This window comes from Ciconia boyciana, chromosome 13, assembly GCF_034638445.1.
Source record: "Ciconia boyciana chromosome 13, ASM3463844v1, whole genome shotgun sequence".
In the NCBI taxonomy this organism is placed as follows: domain Eukaryota; kingdom Metazoa; phylum Chordata; class Aves; order Ciconiiformes; family Ciconiidae; genus Ciconia; species Ciconia boyciana.
In genome coordinates, this window is record NC_132946.1 from 11,293,256 (window position 1) to 11,315,663 (window position 22,408).

Below are 22,408 nucleotides of genomic sequence, written 5' to 3' on the forward strand. Positions count from 1 at the left end.
CTGATGTAGATTTTTGTTACCTCCAATTGAGAAATTTGAGGCAACTGCAAAAAAACTTTTTATCAGTACTTGGGGACAGGGCAAGGAAAGTATTTTAGTGGAAAGGGGTATTGTTGCCTTTTAAATGTAACACTTTTTTTTTTTTTTTAAAGTAGCATGAATTTGTCATTTGCACATCTGCAAATTCTGGAGCTATCTGTTCCTTTGGACCTAGCATCTAACATTTCAGAATCAGCAGTAAGATAGAGTTCTAAAGAACTTTTTTCCTTTGCGTAATATATTCCCAGCTGAACATGTGAACAGGATGTTCTATGGATGAAATACTAGCTTAAATGTGCTTTTAAATGTGAATTCTATTTAAAAATGTAAGATAGAATCCTTTAATGTGTGTGTTCGGCTTTTTCAATGAAGTTAAAAGTTCCAAGTGCTTAAATAGCCCAAGTTCTGTAGAAATAAATAACCTATTTAACTGGAGAGTTATACAAAGATGGTAAATGATTCACCTTTGTTCAAAGTTATATACCATTACCTGCTTGTTCTTTGAAATTGCATGTAAATGCATTCAGATATGAACTTAGCGTTTTTTGGTGGGTTCTTTTTTGTTGTTGTTTTTAATTCCAGAGCCAGTGTTTTGGTACTATGTGAAAGAAGTTCTGAATAAACATGAACTGCAGCGCTTTTACTCTCTGAAGACAATTACTACAGATATTGGTAGAGGCCGGGCTTGGTTGCGCTGTGCATTAAATGAACATTCCCTGGAAAGATATGTTCATATGCTGCTTGCAGATAAGAATCGACTCAGGTACTGTATTTGGTAGCTTTGTAATGCAGGAAATGTATTGACAAACGAAGTACTGAGATTAAAAAAAACCAAACAACCAAAAACCACAGCTGTAATAATATACCATATTAATTACTATGCTAGTGAAGCCACTTAATCTCATACTTTTGTTTTGTTAATTTTTGAAGTTTTGGCAGCCATTAAGATGGTGGCTAGTGCCTATATCAACATGTGACCTGAAACTGGCTTCATTCTAGCATGTGAGAATGTAAGCTTCTATCCTCATCTTCATTTCCATCCTCTTTCCTAACTCCCTTCCCTATTCTTTCATCAGTTTTCCTCACTGAGACTTTGACACCATGCTTTGAGGTGCCCCTCTTATTCCATTAAAATAGTACACAATTGCAGCCTTGATCTTATAAATTCATCAGTGGTAATTGCCTGTTGCCTTTTTGAGATGCTCGTACTGTAACTGAAAAGCTCCAGCAGTCAAGCAATAGGTAGCTACTACTGCAGATCAGTTGGAGGTTGTTTTGTACCAGTCTGTGAACCTTCTTGTTACAGAGTTACTGAGGATAACTTAGTATGCATTGTGAAATCCTAAGGTACTTGGGGTGTGCAAAATGCACTTGAGTTCATACTTAACTGAGTCCTACCTTTTTCCTCATACATCTTCAGCTCCTTTTCTTTTTGAAAATATGGGTATTTCCCTTTTTTATCAATAACTGTTGAGCTTCATCAAGTCCAATGGTTTTAGCAGAAAGGCATTCTTTCCATTTGCATCAATTAATGGATGTACTGGATAAGATTATTGCCAGAACTGAGCTCGTTATTGCCGCCTTTTTATTTTTAGTCTGTTCCAGTCCTCTGTAGCTTTCTTGCAAGACAGATTTTGATATGAAATCAAATAAAGATGAATGAAACAACAAAGGAAAAAAAAATCTGAAAACTGACTTGGATTGCTATGTCACTAATTACTCTCATGCTTGTAAGCAATATTTGCGCAGTATCAGGATTGTCAACACTCTCTGCATTGTATATGAAATATTATTTCTAAAAAGGCTTATTCCATAATATTTAAGATTTAAATGTCATCCAAATTCAAATGGGATTTACAGAATCAGTTTACATTCCCAATTCTTACCTGGTTTGGAAACTTTTAAATGAATCTGTCAAAATTATTTAATATAGGTTGAGGGTTTTCTTGCTATCTGTTTTTATGTTTGGTTAACTGAATGCTGATAGTAAAAATACAGCATCCTGCTACTAAAAAGAACCAAGTTTAGAACAACTAAATTCATGTGTTCACAGTGAAATTAATGTTAACTTTTTTTTTTCCTTACATCCAAATTCCTAGTTGACACTAACTATTTAGGGTAATTGATGTGGTTTTGGATATTGAAACAGGTCACCAAATCATAGACTAATAGAATGGTTTGGGTTAGAAGGGACCTTTAAAGATCATCTAGTCCAGTCCCCCTGCTGTGGGCAGGAACATCTTTCACTAGATCAGGCTGCTCAAGATGAAATAGATCTTTTTGTTTGTATTCATGCATTCTAATATTTTATAAAATGGCTTGGTAATTATGGTCAACTATAGTTATTTAAAAAAAGGTGTAGAGAAATATTGTGACTGCTAATGTAGTATGAACCTCCTTGCCCTGAGTGGCGCTTTTCCCATTAAAAAAATGCAGAGCCGAAACTGAACATAAGATACTATTTAGCATGTCTTTGATAACTGTTCAGACAGTGCTATGTATTTCAGGGCTTCAGGGAGTTACTATGACATACAATTTGATCCATTGGTGTACTCATACTTATTTTTCAGGGTTTTCATGTCTTTTAGAAGTGCAATGTATGTTAATATAGGACTGCATATTCTTTTTTTCCTTTTTTTTTTCCTTTCAAATTATAGTGTCTTCTATGAAGACTGGTCTTTTATGATGGATGAAGAACGTTCTAGTATGATCCCTACGATGGCAGCTGGTAAGTCTTTCTCTTAAATGCCACTGTTCTTGGAAAATTATTTCATTTTGGGATGTTATATCTGTTTCTGGTTGCAAGGAGCTTCTCTAACACACTCTTTGCTTATGTGGAGAATGTGTGTCAGATGCACATTCAGGGTGAATAGCCAAGGTATTATGCCAATTTATGCTACAAATTGATGAACTGCTAAAACACTGGATCTGGCCTTCCTACAGTTCAAAAGTTTTTCACATAAATTTTCTACCTCTTCCTCAGTCAAGGCTAACTTTTTTAAAAAACTAGCGCAGTTTAGAGAAAACAAAATGGGTTATTTCTGACTAGAAAAGAGCAATGGTAGTCTTCTATGGTAAGACCCAAATTATAGGTAAATACATGGAAGGAGAGTAAGAGTAAGGAATGATAACAGATAATTTACTTTTCTAGAGTTTAACGACAGAAGTGATGTATTATTACACCCCTTTTCTCAGATACATGGTCACACGCTTCATTCTGCAAGATAGGGTTCACAGGATTTTTTTTTTAATAGAATATAGGAACCAACAAATGTTAAAGTTGCAGTGAAATGGTTTTAAATAAAAGGTTATAAATAAATGAGTTCACAGTACTTACTGCTTATTTAATGCGCAGCTGAACAGCCATCAAGATAAATTCAGAACTGATTGCATCAGCTTGAATATCATCTAAAAAAGTATGAATGGTACATGAAAGAATAAGAATTCATGCATGGAGAACTGTGGGAAAATTTTTGGGAAAAATGTTTTATATGTCACAGCTTTGTTAATCCTTAGGTTCTATCTTTGTAGCTTTTGTATGAAGTATATTGTGGGGTTTTGGTCTTTTTTTCCCCCTTTCTTTTATCCGAAGGTCTGAACTCCATTCTTTTTGCAATCAACATTGATAATAAGGACTTAAATGGGCAGAGCAAATGCACACCCACCGTGTCCGATTTGTTAAAGGAATCGACGCAAAATGTAACCTCATTATTGAAAGAATCCACTCAGGGTGTTAGCAGCCTTCTTAGAGAGATAACTGCATCATCTGCTGTCTCGATTCTAATAAAACCTGATCAAGACACTGACCCACTTCCTGTTCTCTCAAAGAATGTAAATGCTGGTAAGCATTTTTGCGATGTTAGTGTCATTCAGAAACTTACAAAATATTCAAGTGTGTTTAAATAACTTTTTCAATTAAATTTAATGCACTGTTATGGAACAAAAACCTTAAAAATAAGTGCACTACACATACAAACTAGTTGAGTGTGAAATAAAAAGTATGACATTTTTTAGAAATACTGGTATGAATACTGGATGATAAATGTGTATTTTAGCTTTCTTGTATCACTGTGAGAGGGAAGCTAACCTATCTTATTGGTAAAGTGCTTTGCTTGCAACCTGAATTTCAATTTCTTATTCATAAGGTTATGCCTTGCAGTTTCTGATGTAATGATTTTTCATTTTTAATATGTTTTATTTTGGCACTTTATCTGTCAGAAATACACTGCCATATATCTGTTGTTATATATTAAAAACTTGTTGTATACTTAAAAACTTGAAGATTTTATAAGATTTCAATAAGATTTATAAAATCTAAGACTTCAATAAGATTTTATATAATAAAAATCTTAGTTTGTAATCTTCTTCAAGCAGTGCCCATGTTTACAGTCTGAATTCCTATATGAAGTAGGTAATTACCACAATTGAAAATTTACTCATACGCTCTTTTTACCTTTAAATGTGTTAATGTTGCAACCAGTTTGTAGGATGTTAGTTACTAACAAAGACCCAGTGTCTTAATCTCTTATAATTTGAAATTAATCAAGCACCCAGTGTCTTAATCTCTTATAATTTGAAATTAATCAAGCAAAATGTGATATTCGTTATACATTTTCAGTTCCCAAAATAGCAAAGGAATATTTTATCATCTTTATTTCCAGAAGTTGAGCTGAAAGAATGTTTTGCTTTGTAAAGGTACAAAACTGCAGGAAGATTCTGGGATTTATGTGTTTTTCAGTTAAGAAACAAGGTTTGAGTTTAGGCTTTAAATTGTTTTGGTTATGAGAAAAAGTAAAAAACTCCACATGTGAATGCTGTTTGGTAGGAATAGAAGTTGAGATAAAAATATATTTTTTTTTTTATTGACATTTAAAATAGACTTTGTCTCAAAACATGGTTTTCTAAACAAACTTGTGGTAAAGCTTTTGTTGTTTAGCACTTTAAATGAGATTAAAATAGTAGGTGATACTTGATTTGGGATAACTTTGTTAGTATAGAATAGGCTTGCAAGATGAAATAACAGAATAATTGACCATATGCTGCACATGACTCTACAACATAATGTATGTTATGTGTATGGTACTTGTGTATACAGTACATGTAATGTACAACTTACAATAACATGTCACTTTAAAAAAAATGGGTTTGTTCAAATGCCATTATATGTTGAATGTTAGAGCAAGTTAGATGTTTTCATTACAGTCTATGTTTTTTGCTGGAATTCTATTTGCATCCAGAATGGGTTTTAACATCCCCTTACTCTTAAAAGTATGTTAATGTGTTTTGTGGATAGATGACAGCTGGACTTGAATTAAACAAAACAGTTTAGTCCCAATGTGAGTCTTGGTGAGTAAATTTCTGATATTTCTTAGAGTGCTTCAACTTTGCGAGATCATTTAGCCTCATGTGCGCATTGGTATCAATGAGAATAGGTAATAATTTAAAAATAAGTGCTGTCACAGCGTAGATGTGATGTAATCAGAGAGGATTTCAGTATATTTCTAGACCAAGAGCTAATTAGCTGACGGAGTGAGCAAGTTTAATTTCTTTTTCTGAAAACTGACTGCTCAATTTCCAGTATATAGACAAAACTAACTTTATTTGATTGCAAGTTGTGGATTTTGTTTGTGTTGTGAGTTTGATCTTTTTAATTTTTTCTCCCCAGAAGTGTTTCATTTTTTTCTCTGTTGTGTAGACATACTCTGCAATATACAGTAGCCATATTCCATGGGACAAAGTGATGGGAAGGCTAACTTTTTATTTTAAATTTAATTTTATAAGTTTGTTGAACTTTTTTTTCCAGTTCCAATTGAATACTGTTATGAATGCACCTCCAAAATATCTTCTAAAATCTGAATTATGTAAGGCATATAAAATAAAGATGGTAGTTAAAGACTTAAAAGCTCAAGTGTATGAAAAGATAATGAAATGCCTTGTAGATATAAGTGTTTTTTTCTTTAGTAAACTTACTTAGTACATGAGTTCTTTTAAGAAAAAAACCCAAGTGTATTACATTGTTTCTCTTTTCTAAACTATGTAAACCTTTATGTTGCTACTAGATTTGAAACATAAAAAAGATCGAAAAAAGAAGAAGAGAGTGACAAATATTATCTCATTTGATGAAGAGGAAGATGAGCAAAATTTGGGGGATGCCACGAAGACTCTGATTGCAGGAGAAAGTTCAGAGGAGAGTGTAGACAGATCTTCAGTTTTTGTATTACCCACATCTGAAAGCACTCTCGGAAAAAATTTGAACGGGAATGAAAGTAACCATTCGTGGAAGACCAATTCAGTATTCATGAATGGAGAGTATGAATACCAGAAACTAGATGTGAAGAGCATTGATGATGAAGATGCAGATGAGGAAGAGCTATATGGAAAAACATTAGGAAATAAAGGCACAGAAGGTGAAACTGAAGCTTCTGAAAAGTAAGTAATGTTGCAGGAGCCAGTGGTAAATTTTCCGCTTTTCCCCCCTGCTTTTCCCCCCCACCGGCCCTTTTCCTCTGCCGGCCCTTTTTCCTTTGTCGTCTGCCCCCGTTTTTTCTTTTCCATTGTTTAAACCATTTGGGTCACTATGGTAATGGTGTTTTGCTTCTAAGTTCCACTGAAAACCAAAATTTCAATATTTCAGACTTGTTCTCCTTGAAATTCTCAGTTGTTGAAATTGTTGCAGGGTATATTTAGGCTATAATTCTGGCCTATTTGAAGTTTCCTTATTCTTAGTATGATATCAACTCTATTTTGGCTTCACAGTAAAACCACATATTTTAAACAGAGTAAGCCTATTATCATCAGAGTATATAGTTAAACAAGACAAGACAAAGCTGGGAGAAAAAGAATAGTTTTAGATACTAATATGCCCTCTTTATTTCTGACACAAAAATCCCATTGGAGAAAAAGAGGCAAGCACTGCTTGTCTCACCTGCTTTGGAATGGTCTGATCTTTAATGAATTTATGTATGTCTAAACCAAGAAATTGGCAGGCAGATTGAAATAAAGATTTTTCTTGCAGTGATATATCTGAAAGAAATATAAGCTTTGTAAACATGAATATTGACTGTATAAATAGGTTGTTTTGTTTGTTTGTGTTAAATCTAGGCCTCATGAAATAGGCTCATGCAATTCTCAGATAGGCAGTTGGACTCCTCTGCAGGTCCTGAATGATGACTCAGATGTTCTATTTCCTGTCAGTGCTGTTGGGTCTTACTCCCAAACAGGTAGGTATTTTAATTTAACTAATTCCAGCAAACTTTATAACAGGATTTCTAACATGGGACAATGGTAAGAAATAATGGGATTGTAAGGACATAGGAAATATTACACAACTAGGATGGAAGGTTTAATTAAAATTTATTCTAGATCTGAATCAGAGTTCTCCCTTTGAGTAGATGTTTAGTTGAGGAGGATTTATCAATGTCAAAATAAACCAGAGTTTTGTTGGGATTAAGCTGTGGTCTTGTATGGTACTTTATTAATGTTTAGGATGGTTGAACAGAAAGTATCCTTATTCACTTTCTAGATACCACTAGGCTGGAAGAAGTTGCAAGTGTGTTTGAGAATTTGAATTCAAATTAATCTTGATAGATTGGAGAAAGTATCAAATATTGGATGCAGTTCAGTAGAAGCTGTTATCTGCTTATATACAGGATGAGGAATGATTGGCCAGGAAATACTTCTTTGGAGAGGCTATGGGAATCATAGAATGGTGGGGGTTGGAAGGGATCTTCAAAGATCATCTAGTCCAGCCCCCCTGCCATGGGCAGGGACATCTTTCACTAGATCAGGTTGCTCAAAGCCCCGACCAACCTGACCTTGAATGTTTCCAGGGATGGGGCATCTACGACCTCTCTGGGCAACCTGTTCCAGTGTCCCACCACCCTCATCGTAAAAAAAAAAAAAATAAAATTCTTCCTTATATCCAATCTAAACCTACCCTCTTTCAGTTTAAAACCATTGCCCCTTGTCCTGTCACTGCAGACCATAGTAAAAAGCCTCTCTCCATCTTTCTTATAAGCCCCCTTTAAGTATTGAAAGACCACAATAAGGTCTCCTCAGAGCCTTCTCTTATCCAGGCTGAACAAGCCCAACTCTCTCAGCCTGGCTTCATAGGAGAGGTGCTCCAGCCCTCTGATCATTTTTGCAGCCCTCCTCTGGACCCGCTCCAACAGGTCCATGCCTTTCTTGTACTGTGGATGCCAGAGCTGGATACAGTACTCAAGGTGGGGTCTCATGAAAGTGAAATAGAGAGGGAGGATCCCCTCCCTCAACCTGCTTGCCATGCTTTGTTTTATGCAGCCCAGAATAAGATTGGCTCTCTGGACTGCGAGCACCAATTGCTGGCTCTTATATAATTTTTCATCTGCCAATATCTTCAAGCTGTTTTCTGCAGGAGACCCACTATGGTGGGTCACAAGCTGATAGTCAATTAGCAGTGCCGTGCTTCTGCAGTAAAAGCACACTTAGTACGGACATGTGTAAATGAAAGTGTCATTTGTAAATTTACGTTCATTTGGCTGTGATGTGGCCTCAGCTGCAACATTGTATGCAGTTTGGGGTACTGCACTTCAAGAATGATGTGGACCGTTTGGAGAAGATCTTGAAGCAAGCAATGAAAATGGTCAAAGGTATGGAAAAGAAGACCTGGTGCTTTTCCAGTATCTGTATTGGTACGAAAAACAAACAAAAAACTTCCATCATTCCCTCTCCCCCCCCCCCGAGTTAATATTTTGCTAGCTATTTATAAAACATTGCATTTATAAAACTTTGGGTATGTATTCTCATTTCAGTGACCACTTAAAAACTTCCCAGTGGCATTCAAATAATGTTTTAATTGTAAAATATTTCATATTTTTTTGCATATCCGTTATATGTGACGAGTTTAAATGGACCATTAATTGAAGGCCTGTGAAAAAGTGTAATTCAGTTCTGTAAGTTTGTTGATAAAAATAATGTGAATTGTAAAATAATGCTGTACTGCCCTCTGCTGTATTTTAAGACATGTACCTCTTAAGAAATGCTAGGGGTTAAAAAAAAAATAGGAAGTATGTTTTCATTTTTTTTTTTCTTGTGCTCCCACCTTTTTCAATTTGTGAAGGAATGTATTCAGAAAACATTATGTAGTTTGTGGCATAGCGTTCTCCTTAATTTTATACAGAAACTGTTAGAAAAAGTCCATAGATTTATAAGTGTTTGCTGACTGCAACGGATTGAAATCTAGAATACAAGTGAACGTTCCTGTTTGGGGGCGGGGGGACACGGTGTGGAATGGGAGCTCGCAGTTGAGCTGCGGGAGTTAGTGGCCAGTCAGATGTCATAAGGCATCAGGAGCTAGAGCTAGGGGTTTGTAGCTGAAATCAAAAGTCAGGAGACCAAACCAGGACTTTGTACTGGAGACAGATAACCAGAGAGGACAACAATAAGTTTAACGGGCTTACTTTTATTAAGGAGATACCAAAGACCCTTGTTTCATCTTGCTTCATCTCAGAACTGTTTTGAAGACAATGCTCAGACTACTGGAGATTATCAACAGCAGGCCCATTCAGATCCCTTCTGGCACAGTATATGGATATTTTCAGTTCTCCTCCTGCCCCTCTTTGTCTTTGTGGTAAACCCTATGGTCCAGCATGCAAGCCAGAATGATATGGCATTGGGCTGATGAAAGGAGTCTTCCTCAGTTATAGGAAACAGCAAAACAGATTCTGCTGTCTGATTTCAACTTCCCATGCTGTCACTGGGCCATTCTGAACAGTCCTGAACTGACAGAGTGTGCAGGCAGTCTTCACTAAAAGGCCCATCATGCAACCCAAATGTCAACCAGTTAGGAAGAGTGATACGCATGGGTACGGTCACCCTCTCCCCAGCCATAATGACAATTTGATGAGATTGAAAGCTGCCTTAGGCAGTTATTTGCTTGACTGTGGAAGTTACACTTTTGCTAGATGAATGATATCAGAGGCAATGTGGGTTAGCTTTTTCTGAGGGCAGTTCAGCCCAGTAACTGTCAGGCTTATTATTATTATGACAACATTTTTGCTAAAACATGCTTAATGAGGTCTTATAAAATATATAGTTTAACCCAATATTTTGGTTTATAGGTCTTAATACAGATAAATAACAAGAAATATATATTTGAAATAGATTACAGCATAATCTATAGTGTTGTATGTTAATATCGGTGTTTTCAGTTTTAGTCTGTTGCAGTGCTTCAGGCATGTGTCAGGGCATATCATATCTCCATGTATCTAGAGATGAGAAAGCCTGAGTCAAAATGCAGTTGCTTGGAACAAAAATGGAGTATGCATTTTAGGAACTGAACTTCGGTAAACTCTATGGCTTAAAAAATGAACTTTCTCCTGCATAGTCATTGTGACATAACTCTAATTCCCCTTAACTTTTTTTTCTAGAATTCCTGCTTTTTAAATTCTGTGGTATTTTTGGTCATGATTTTAGGATTGTTTTATGGTAACTTTGTAACCATTACATAGTGAGATGCAGAAAACATCAATAAAATGTGATTTTTTTTTTTTTTTGTTTCTTTCCACCTGAACTACCTTAATGACAGGCCCAGTGATGTGTATATTTTGATCCTGACAGTTGTGGATCTGTGGACAGATGCATATTATCTATGCTTTTAAAAGAATATCTCATCTGTCTGATTCCTGATGTTTGGTACATAGGCATAAGGAGCCAGAGAAAAGCCATGGTGCTTTGTTGGGAATGTATAAAGGACTGTTGTCTTTGCAAGGTTTCATGTACTGGGGACTAACCACAAATTCTTTTCCTACAAGTCACAGATTTGTAATGAGGATCAGATGCCATGTGGTGGTTAAACTCCTGGGGCTTGCAAAAGTAACTTCAGTAAGAAGTCTCTTCATAGCTTTGCAACATTGTTATCAAAGTAAAATGTACATCTAAATTATAATTTAGGAATTGTGCAATACTGATTTTTTTCTAAACTAATGACTGCTTCCCTAAGGGACTTTACAATCCTGCTGGCATTCAGGGTGAATATGCAGAAGCCTACCTTGGAGAAAGAATTTAAAGTATTTAAAAGCTGTAGTAAAGATGAGTAGTTAAAAATGTAACTACCTTCCTTCTCATTTTGTTTTTATTTTATTTTATTTTATAAGTACTATTAACTGAAGAAAGCTAATGCTTGTGCATTCTACTTTAGATAACTTCGAGAATGGAGAGGGGCATGAACACGTTGTTCATGCAGTAGAACTGGTTCCAAGAAGATCTGACCTTCCTTACAGGTACATGTCAAATAAGTTTTTCTTAAAAGAAAAAAAATCTTCCCCCTATAGCTCCCAACTTATTATTGTTACCTAATGCATAGCTACTCAGTACTGGAAAACAAACTATTCGTCAGGGTACTTTTGCAAATGTTTGGAAAGACAAATGCAAAAGCCTGCACTTCCCTTTTTGCATAGTTTCGTACATTGAACTTTTCCTAATTATCTTGAAGAAGTCACATAGTCATGTCCAGTAACGGGCAGACTTAGCCTCCTGGTTTTGAAAATAGGTTTTATGTTTGTTTTCATGTTATTTTTTACTGTATTCTCCATGACCTGTTGATTTGGATCTTTTTGTGTGTGTTCTTAAATCAGACTTACAACAGATATATTAAAGGATAATTAAACATAAGTTGATTGAATATGGGTGAATATGACAATTCTAGTTTCTGGAATGCTTTTTTCTTAAGCTTTAAATTCAGGATTTTGTTTTCATTTATTGATGATACTGTACTTTTGTGACTAGAGTGGAAGTCAGTCCTCCAGCTCAAGTGAATACTTTAAGCAATATGTTGCCTTCAGCCACTGTGCCGGAATCCATGACAATTAGTAAGTACTTCCTTGATGTATCTAGATTGATGGAATTCACTTTGAAAGTCCTATAACTCTTCATTTCTATTTTTATTTCAGTAAGATCTGTTTAGAGAGGCATACAGCACTTCATTTCTGGTATGCTGGCCACATTAGAAAGGACTGCTCTAAAATGATTTTCGAATTGGTAGATCCCAGGTTATGGCTCATTGCAACTGGTATGACATTAGCTTCTCTTTCCACAGAGAAGCTAATGTCATCCTTATACTGGATGTGGCTTGAGTAGTTAAATGAACAATAATGATTCCATTGATTAACATCTTTAAATCTCTGCAAGCTCTGAAAACACTAATGATTGGTTCTGATGTGATCTTACTTATTTTGCCTGCTTTCATTAATGCCTAGCCAGAAAAAAACCCAAACAAACCTGGAACTCTTTCTATGTACACTCAGTCTGTGGTTTTGATATGGAAATCTGCTCCAAACATAAATATGGGCTTCCGTAAGCAAAAACTTTGGATAAGATTAAGGTGGAGGACAGTCATATTTTCAGTGGTGTTAAGAGTTGAGCTGGACAGGACAAAATAGCCTTTGCTGTAGAAAGAGATTAGCAGAAGTACAGGCAGTTTGTTTACCCCATCTTTAATCTTTTTTCTTCACATAAACTTGTAGAACAAAGAATTAGTTCTTAAGCTGACTAGCTGTCTAAACATGTAAGCCAGTATTGTTTTATTTTCCTCACTGTGCAGAAAGTTTTGTAACTGAACTGGTGGATGTGGCTTTGTTCCTAAAGCTCTGGGGTGTGTGTTTGTTTCTTTTTATAAATTTAAATATGTACAGATTTTAAATTATGACATTTGGGAAGTTAGAAGTGATGCAGCCAAGATTCTTTTCTGAAATTGATTTATGAAATCATTAAAATGAATGAACCCTTAAAATATTCTGATGTAATGTTCTAATGTCATGTTCAAATGATATCTGTGTCAATGTATGTTAAAGGAGGTAGACCATGCATTTTCGCTGGGTACTGTTTCAGGCTCTGGCATATGTCTGCTGACTGAGCTTTACAAAGCTGAAAAATCCTTTCTTACAAAGTACTTTATGAAGTGGGAAACTAGTTTGAGACTTTTAAGTGACATAATTGAAGGTATAGATTGAGTTACTTTTGATAGTTACCGTGATATTTTGGTCAGTGGATATTCTCTGCTCATGTTATTACTACAATATCCTCTTGTTCTTACATTTTTATTTTATTTTTCGGTAATAGAATTTTAATGGAAAACTTTCTGATTTTATTGCACTCTATTGATTTTATTGTTTTATAGATGTAATAGGTACCAGTAGGGGCCGCAATTGGTCTCCTTCAGTTGCTCAGTTAGTTCCTATGTGTAGTTAATTATAACATAGGAAGTAAATCTTGAGGTTTTCGATTCTTGATACTTAGAAATTTGTAAATGAAATGAACCATAGGATCAACAAAAGCATACATGCTATCATTAGTTTCCCATTTCAGAGAAGGTTTTGGTGGAAGGAAGGGGGGAAGCATGTCAAAACAATCTATGAAGCCAGTAGAACACTTAGTAAATAATCTAATTATCATTATAATCAAAATTCAGCTGACTGTACATAGAAGTTAATACCTTTATAATAGCTGATCCCAGATACATTCAATAAAAATGCTTTTTTCAAGTTTGTTGTTATTGGTCATAGAGTCTCCATACAGGAAGAATTCAGTGCTATGACAAAGCCAGACATTGAAGCTCCTTTTTTCTATTGCAATTAGCAGAAGAATTATTAAATGGTGAGGCTTATAGCTTGGTTGCATAGCAACTAATTCTAACACATCAGACAAGAAAAATGGAATGCAATAGTGCAGTGAGAAAAGCTGTGAGGTCTCCAGTGACTGGATTTTTGTTCTTCGTACTTCTGAAGACAAAGCCTGAAATGAATTATTTTTTTAATCTATTCTTTTCCTGCTTCCTTTCCAATTTGCTAGTATAGTACTAACCTTTTCTCAGTTCTTTTGATATGCGGGCTAGAAAATTATGTTATGAGAAGCTGTAATTTAAAATTTCTGCTATTTTGAAAGATTTTTCCTGAATTTATGTCCCATGCATTGGTAAGGCATAGGTTAACTTAGCAGCAGAATATATCTCAAAAAAAATACTAATACCCCTCAAGAGAAATCCTAATCCATAAAGTTAGAGTTTCACTGTGTATGTTAGACATAATTTGAAAACTTATCCTACTTTACAGATAGTTATGTCTTATAACCAATTTTATAAAGAATTTTGTCAGAAGTTTTATATTTATGTGCCTATTCCATTATGTCATTTCCCAGTTTTAAAAAAATTGTATTTATCTTGTCATATTTGAATCACAAACAACTTTGCTCCAGTTATTGTCATTGGAAGATTATATTTTCAGCACTGTTTTACACGAGAAAAATCTGTCCTACCAGCACAAGTCTCCCCATTTTGTTTTTGCAGTGGAAAAAAAGGAAGTTTCAGAACTTTCATTTTAGCAGGATGCTACTTGTGTCCTTCTTTACAAGGTTCTTTGATTATAGTGCTATTTTTAGTAAATAATTGGGAACTTAGTTTTTCCACTATAATTTTCCTTAGTTTTTAAAGTTGAGCTTAACCACAAAGGTTAGCAAAGGTTGTAGCATTGTACATTATTCCATATTTTTTCATATATTCCTGTGAAAGCCCTCAGTTTTTCATGATCACTGAAGAATTTTACTGAATAATCAAACCTACATATTATATTTTTATCCTGGCTGTGTAAGTAAATAAGTTGTATGTTTTTATATTTTCTCTATCCTCTAAATAGCTTCTGACCTGTTCTGTAACTTGGTTGCTGCCAGTCACTGACAGGTACTAAATTCTTGTGACTTCTCTGAAAGAGTGGAAAGAGTGTGTATAAATTTAATCACTGAGAAAAAAAGCTGCAGTTCATCTTACAGACTTTTTTTTTGGTCAGGACCCTTCTATACAGTAGAAGGCCAACACTATATTGTCTAATTTATTTCCTACTAAAATTTGTCCTATTAATAGTGACGTGACAGGATAATATTTGCAAGATTTCGGAGCGCTAAATAAAGCCTTAATAGCCAAGGTTCATGCAGGCAGCTTAGGGAGCATGTCTTTAAAGGTCAGACTTCTGATTTAAGATGTAACTAGTCTGCTGGAAGTTTTATTTGTCTCTGAAAATATCTGTGTAAATTTGCACTCAGGAAAATAAAAAAATAATTCCTGTAGACTGCTCCCAGCCCACCCTGATATTCTATCTGCAGGATTGCAGAGGAGTGCTGCATGACCTTGTGTACACTGAGAGATGATTTCACTTACAGCTCATTCTTCATAACAGGTGATTGCAAATCATACTTATCCAATCTTTGGCTGAACAGCAACAGAGTTGTGAAACTTAGGACTTTTCTGGAGGTTGCTGGGAAATTGACAGGTGTTTCTTAACGCATGGCATTTTTTTATATATTTCATGCTCTGAATGTGACCTTATAAAAGCTTTATAGAAGCTAGATTTTGCATGTAGTATGCAAGTGAATTAAAAAATGTTTTAGAGCAAATATTTGCTTTATTAGTAATTAGGCACTACAGATTAATTTCAACAATAAAAGATAATTTTTGGTGTTTTAAAAAATGAGGTTTAATATGAAAAATTTAATTAGCACATTCCTTGATTTTTATGTTATCTTATTTTACTGGTAGAGAGAGACCTGGTTTGGAATTATTGGTTTGCACATGGGAATTATTGGAATTATTGATTTGCACTTTTTTTTTTAAGAAGTTGTTGCAAAAGTATCTCAAGATTACATAATTTGAAAGACTTCACTAGTTATCTTATTATATCTGTCTTTTTGAAACTGTGATTATCACTTGATTTTTAGATATGTTGGTGTTGAATGCTGATCCTTAATAACAGTAGAGTATCTCTTTCCATTAATGTTACTTTACAGAATGTAAATGACATATCAAGCACAAAGCAGTTCAGAAGTTAGATATAAACTCTAACACCAAACAGTTTTCTGAAGTGGTTATACTTGGCCATCCTCCCACTGTTTTATTTAAAAAAAAAAAAAAAAAAAAAGGAGGGGGAGAAAAAAAGGAGGTTGCGAAGTCCAGAAGTCAGCAAATGCCAAATTTATGGTTGCTGCTACAACCCTGATTTTTTTTTTTTTTTTTAATTTATTCCTTTTTCTAACCCACACAATGAATGAGACATAAGTCTGCTGAAAAAATTAGGTTATGATCATACACTGATCTCGGAGGCAAGCATGACACACAGACAAAAGCTTATGAACTGTGGATGTTCTGGCAGATTTGAAGTGAACCTGCTGCAGTGTATGATACTGGATTTACTTTGTTTGCATTCAGCTGACTGTTCTGACATGTTACTACAATTTTTCAAGAAGCATAAGTGAGAGTAAGAAATTACGGTTTTTGAAAGTTTTGAATGTTATGCTGAATTAAATAGGATGGTGTCCTTTTAGTTGTGTTCAGTTATTTGCATCAACAGATCATGAAATTAAAGTTTCTGATATTTTTTTTTCTTGGTAACTTTTTATTTCTTTAATTACACTAGGGAAGGTTTGACTCCTTTATATTTACTGTGGATAGAGAGGTTAAAGAAGGGTTGATGATAAACTATATAGTTCTTCTGTTTGTTTTGAGTAATTGATAGAAAATATGACTCCTTAATACTCATCACTTCAAGAAGAAATGACATAGGTATAGCAGTGAGGCAATATTGCTGCTAGGGTAAGCACAGGCTGTACAAGCCTTCTTAGAACCCTGGGCTCTTAGCCCAGACTAGTTGTTTGTGTTGGTGCTTTCTTCCACATCTCCACTGCTATCCATAGTTGAACTAAATTAGCAAGAAATACCGAGTATGAAGTGTGTTTGCTTTTGTGGTCCTAAATTAAGCATTGACTTTTGTCCTATATGTGATAATGAAATGTGGAACTTCTGCTTTGCTTTGTCCCTACAGTATTGTCAATTCCATAACTTTCAGAAAAAATGAGGCAAATGGAAATAAAAAGCATTTTAACATCTTTTATTTCAAGAGGCTTTTTTCTTCTTTTATGCAAACCATGGTGTATAACAGAATCTTGCTTTCATGCTCTGCTTACTTGTGTGTGTGTTCAAGAGGGAAGTGAGAGAAGATGGATTTCAAGTCTCTACTCATGCAGAAGATTCTGGGTGGAATAAGGGGAAGAAGATTAAGTTATTAGGCGAGTTAAGGTTACAATTTGAATAGGCTGGTAAAATTGGAAAAATTGAGACAATTTATAATATCTTCACTGTTTAAATGTTAATAAATCAGTACACATTTAAACAGACTTGAGTATGCATACAGGTAATTATTGTAGAGTAGTGACCCTAGCGTAAGTGCAGAGCCAGCACTACCAATAACTTGTCTGAGTAGCAACGGCTTTAATTTATTCAGAGTCAGAGAAATAGTAGCAACTAACTCAGATTGCGCATTATCATATTTTAATGACACTCTTGAAATATTTAAAATGCCATTGGCTTGATGCTTTCTTGAGGAGGATTCTGAATTCAACTTTATAGTTAAAGATTTTATTTTGTTATAGAGTGTTACTGTACTGAAAGCTTACTATGGATGCTTTTTGCTTGTCTTGTATACTTGTGTACAAGGCTTGAACACTTATTTGATTATTCTATTTTCCTCATCCTTAGAACAATTTTTTGTTTCACAGATAGGCTGATGGATTGTGGTCCATTTTCACAACACTACTTTTTTTTTTTTTTTTTCAGGACTGTTACAACCCATCAATTTTCCACTGCCAAAAAACCCCACCAACAAACCACAAAATAACCCAAACACAAAAACTTCAAAACCCCCAACCTTTCCAATCTGGCCTCAAAGTGGCAGTGTCTTAGTATGACCAAAAGAATACTAATAGTGTGTTGAGTTTCATGATCACCAAGTTTGATATTTTATAGCTAAATATAATACTTAAATCTCAGAATGTATGGGTTGGTGGGTTTTTTTTGTTTTTGTTATCCCCTCTTCCCCCACCCCCCCGCTAGTCAATAGAAGGTATTATAGAACATCTTTTGAAAAACAATCATGAAAATAATGGAGCACAGCATATTTTGTTATATATAATCTTTCTATTCTAAGTTTTTCTACAATTGCTATGTAAATTGCAGTGGTTACCTGGTCACTTCAATGCAATATGAATTTACCCTTGCCAAAAAGGGTATTCCACCTTTTATTTCTCATCCTCATTGACTAAAAAGGTGTTCTGACTGCTTTCTGCTATGTGCCTTGTGTCAGCAACAGTATTAAACTCAACAGTAAGATCACTTGCAACCGATTGTCTGAAAAGTAGCCCAGCAGAAAGAAAACCAAAATCAATTTTGATCTGGATCAGTTCTTGCTGGGACACTGTGTGTGTATAAACACCAGTGCCAGAACAAGGGAGGTGGTAGCAATGATGGGTAAGTCAAGTTGGAATGCCCTTTTTGCTGAAAGGCCAGCCTTAGGAAGACTGATTAAAGTAGCCATGTAATCACAGCTTTGGTTTTGAATGTGAGTAATATTATCGAGGGAGAAAGCAGAAGTCTCCAGATTTTTTTTTTCTGTATGTGTGTTAATATTTAATACCCACAAATTTCACTTTTGGTTTTTCTGCAAGATTTGGATTTTTTTTTTTTGATAGCTATACAGAGAACTCATATAAAGATGCTAAGTTACTGTAGAAAAATAATTATTCTTTCAATGCTGAATTAATGGAGAGCAAAATCCCTCTAATGACCTACTGAAATGTTTCTTGCTAATGTCAGTTAGTTCTCCAGCTGTAATGTGGAATGGGTAGGAAAAAATCACCTACTTTCTCTATGGCCAAAGAAGCAGAAATGTTTTGGAAAAAAATTAGCATGAAGACATTGGATTGGCTGATTTCAAGTGATATGAGAACCCTGCCAAATCCTGCAAGGGGGGATTTACCAGCAGGTTACCAATGCCAGGCTGGAATTGTGGTGTCTGCATTGACTGATACATTTGATTGACATAGTAAAAACTTATACGTTTTGTCCACTACTAGAGTTTGGCAGACTTAATCTGGTCCACAGGACAATGTTAAGTTTGTTTTTTTTTTGAACTGGCAAAAATTTCTGTAACTATAGAACATATAAAGAAAGATACGGGTGAATCACTGAACTGAACGTAAAAGGGAAAAATGTTGTCCAATGGCTTTGCTTACTTGAAGAAATTAAGTAATATCAGTTCTGTTAGTATGTTTTCAGTAAAAGCCCAAAAAATTTGCTGACATCTGCTTTGAATACTTGCAGAACAGAATTGGCTGATTATATATAAATATAGGAGCATTTCATTTAACTGTTGGGAGGAATGTTTTGATATAATTGTGTCCCTGCAGAAGCTTTCATAAAATTATTGATTACCATAAGTGAAATTGTTAATGAAATTTAAAAAAAAAAATAATCTAGTTTAGGACATGTATCCATCCGGATGTTTGCTAGAAGTCATTCAAATCTTTGAAGACCTGTTGTATTTCATGTATTCATGCAAGATCTGGAAGTCAGAATCTGTTTTAGATTAGATTATTAAGTCCTAATATTTTTCTGTACATTTATAGTAAATAGTAATAGTACAGCTGTACAGTTATATGGTAAAACCTTTATAATAGCAGAAGGACTCCAAGTGAGGCAGCACTTGGAGCTGACACTTTTCTGTATGGTATCCGGCTACTCTGGTATCACTGTTAAACCTAACCCTAAAGAAGTCTTTAAAAATTCTAAAAATCTGTCTTTTTTTTTTTTTAATTTCTATTATTGATGTAATGACAAAAAGTACTTTTTAAGGTATTTGTAGGAAATAAAAAGGTTTTTAGGGGAAATGACAAGATTCAGAAATCCCATCGTCCTTAAGACAGTCTTTAAGACTGAGCTTGAGAAGAAATGCCATGAAGAAGGAATGACATTATCTCTACTCTGGTCTCACTGTAATAGTTATATTTCCTGTGTTAGAATTTATAGCAAGGAAAACAAGCAGTTTGAAGAAGTTAAACAAGTAACAGTGTATCTCATTAATATGCATGTAGTGAAAAGGTGCATTGTCCCATACGTCTGTGATTAAAACAAAACAGCTGCAGCCACAGGCAAACTTGCATACATTTGTATTAAAGCCAGATGCAGACTAATTTGATTTGGTCAATACTTCTGATACTGTGTTAAATAATACCATTTTTGAAAGATTGCTCAAATTAGTGATGAGATTAAGAGCATTTTTATGTGCTTTGCTGAATAGCAAATGATGTTGGCATCATCTTAAGTGTGTTGCTGAATTAGTGCCACTATGTACATGACTTATAGATCTGACCTGAGCAAAAATACACACAGAAATTCATCTTTTTTGTCCCTTCTCTTCAGATGAACTTCGTCAAGCTATCGTGGCCATGATGAATAGAAAGGATGAACTGGAAGAACAGAATAGGTAGTTTTCTTTTTCTAGTCAAGAGGCACTATAATTAAAAAAAAAATCTGTTATCTGATATAAGCTGTCCTTTGTGTAAAGCTATACATAATCTTTGTGTAATCTTTTTGATGTATATATTATTTTTCCGTGAAAGGTAAGCTTAATACTGCAATATTCAACTGTTGATACTGAAGAGTAATGTTTGAAGGTCAACTTTTTCCTTTGAATTAGAATCACATATAACTGTTTGTATCTTGGGAGCTTTTGCCAGCTGTAGTTTTTTCAAAACCAAAACTTATAGCCAAAAGATTCTTAAGATCTCTTAAGATAGCTTTCCAAATGGGTAAAAGTTTATCCTTATACAAATATTCAGAAAATTTCCTTTTTTCTCCTTCCGGTGCAGAAGTGATGTAGGATGGCTAATGATGTTACACTGAAAGTGGCTGTCATTTGTGAGCGTCTTTATGTTCACTTGGGGCAAAATGGTGATGTAAATGTAAAAATGATAAGTCACTTATTTAAAATGCTATCAAAACTACTTCGTATTTATTTAGTCGACTGGAACACTTCATTGGATGAATGAAAATACAAATGTATTCAAGACATACTGTTATGCTGTAGTAGGGCTATTTTGGTAATTTACATGTTTCTATAGATATTTTAATTTTTTTTTTAACGTCGAGACTACCAGCTGATCCCATTTTCCTGCCTCTTATCCTCCCCACTCCCATAATTGCAAGTTATTGCCCCATTCAGCTTTGCATTTTTTGGCAGAAGTACCAGGATGCTTTGGGTTTTACCATTATGCATCATGCTGACCTTTGCTATCTCATCAAAGCTTTTACACAGAGGTCTATGGCAGTGCTCTCAGTAGAGACAAAACCCCTACCTGTCTCCTGCTCTCGCTAGTAAATATATTGCTATAGATTATTCCTGAGATGTACGGACTTGCACAGAAGCACTGAAACCAGATTATAAGCTGTTTTCTGTAATAAATTCTTTCTGCATGATGGTGCAGTAAGTACCATAATAGGTTGTGCTTTGGGCATGTTGATGAGATTGTAATACAAATTAATAGTAAGCACTTAAAACTGTTTTGAGTGAGTCCTTTTTTGTTGTAGCTTTTCATATCTTTGTATAATCAAATCAGGTGAATTTATTACATTGAATAATGAAATTTTAGGATGACATTAATGGTATCATTCAGGCAACCTACTCTGTGATTTGTAGAGTATCCTCTGATTACTAGGTAGTGTTTGCAGTGTTCTGACAGAGGCTGCTCCCTTCTTCCAGATCTCTGAGAAATCTGCTTGATGGAGAGATGGAGCATTCTGCAGCGCTAAGGCAGGAAATGGACAACTGGAGAAGGAAAGTAGCAGAACAGGAAGAGCGACATGCCACAAAAGTCCAAGCCTTGGCACGGTAAGAAGCGCTGAAAGTGTCATAAAAAGTAACAGCAGTGGAACAAGGGAATAAAAAATTCTGCATACAAGAAAAAATAATTTTCAAGTAGTTTAGTTTTCAGAAGAACATAAGTGATTTAGGACTAAAAATTCCATGGACTTTAGTTGAATTCAAGCTGAAAAAAACCTTTGGAAGATTTTCTGACAAATTTAGTGGGTTTGTGGTTTTTGTTTTGTTAACAGTAAGTGAGAGTTTAAAATATTAGTAAAACCACTGTTACAGCTCCAGAGGAAAGAATATTAGTGAGCTGAACTTATGACAACATCAAGTTTAATTCTAAAAAGTAATTAGACTAATATTAAGAAATATAAGCCATGAAAATAGCAGCAGTTAGATAATTAGACTAGATACAAAGGAATACATGTATGTGTAAGGTAAATGTAAGAAGACTTTTCTCTCTTCATATATCTGTTTTGTCCAGTTCTAACCCCCGCTCCCTTTTTTTCTTTTAAATTCATTTTTATTTTACTTAATATTTGGGAGATGCTTGGTATAGCTGTCTGCCCAATCTGGAACAAATCACAATATCAAAGTCCTGGTTTTTTTCCTTCTATTGGATATATTATATTCTTAATGTTGTTAAAGTACCT

At 34.7% G+C, this 22,408-nt stretch overlaps 1 protein-coding gene across 4 annotated transcripts in view; it reads left to right on the plus strand.

The window, feature by feature from the left end:
* SNX29 (sorting nexin 29) overlaps positions 1 to 22,408 on the plus strand; it is a 145,872-nt gene that overhangs the window by 16,060 nt on the left and 107,404 nt on the right. For 3 of the 4 annotated variants that reach the window (XM_072878057.1, XM_072878058.1, XM_072878060.1), the window contains exons 5-13: positions 622 to 802; positions 2,697 to 2,767; positions 3,632 to 3,880; positions 6,099 to 6,468; positions 7,141 to 7,259; positions 11,216 to 11,297; positions 11,803 to 11,885; positions 20,309 to 20,372; positions 21,648 to 21,776. In XM_072878057.1, the coding sequence (XP_072734158.1) occupies positions 622 to 802; positions 2,697 to 2,767; positions 3,632 to 3,880; positions 6,099 to 6,468; positions 7,141 to 7,259; positions 11,216 to 11,297; positions 11,803 to 11,885; positions 20,309 to 20,372; positions 21,648 to 21,776 (1,348 nt within the window). The remainder of the gene's footprint in view (positions 1 to 621; positions 803 to 2,696; positions 2,768 to 3,631; positions 3,881 to 6,098; positions 6,469 to 7,140; positions 7,260 to 11,215; positions 11,298 to 11,802; positions 11,886 to 20,308; positions 20,373 to 21,647; positions 21,777 to 22,408) is intronic. The other variant, XM_072878059.1, reaches the window with a different exon arrangement.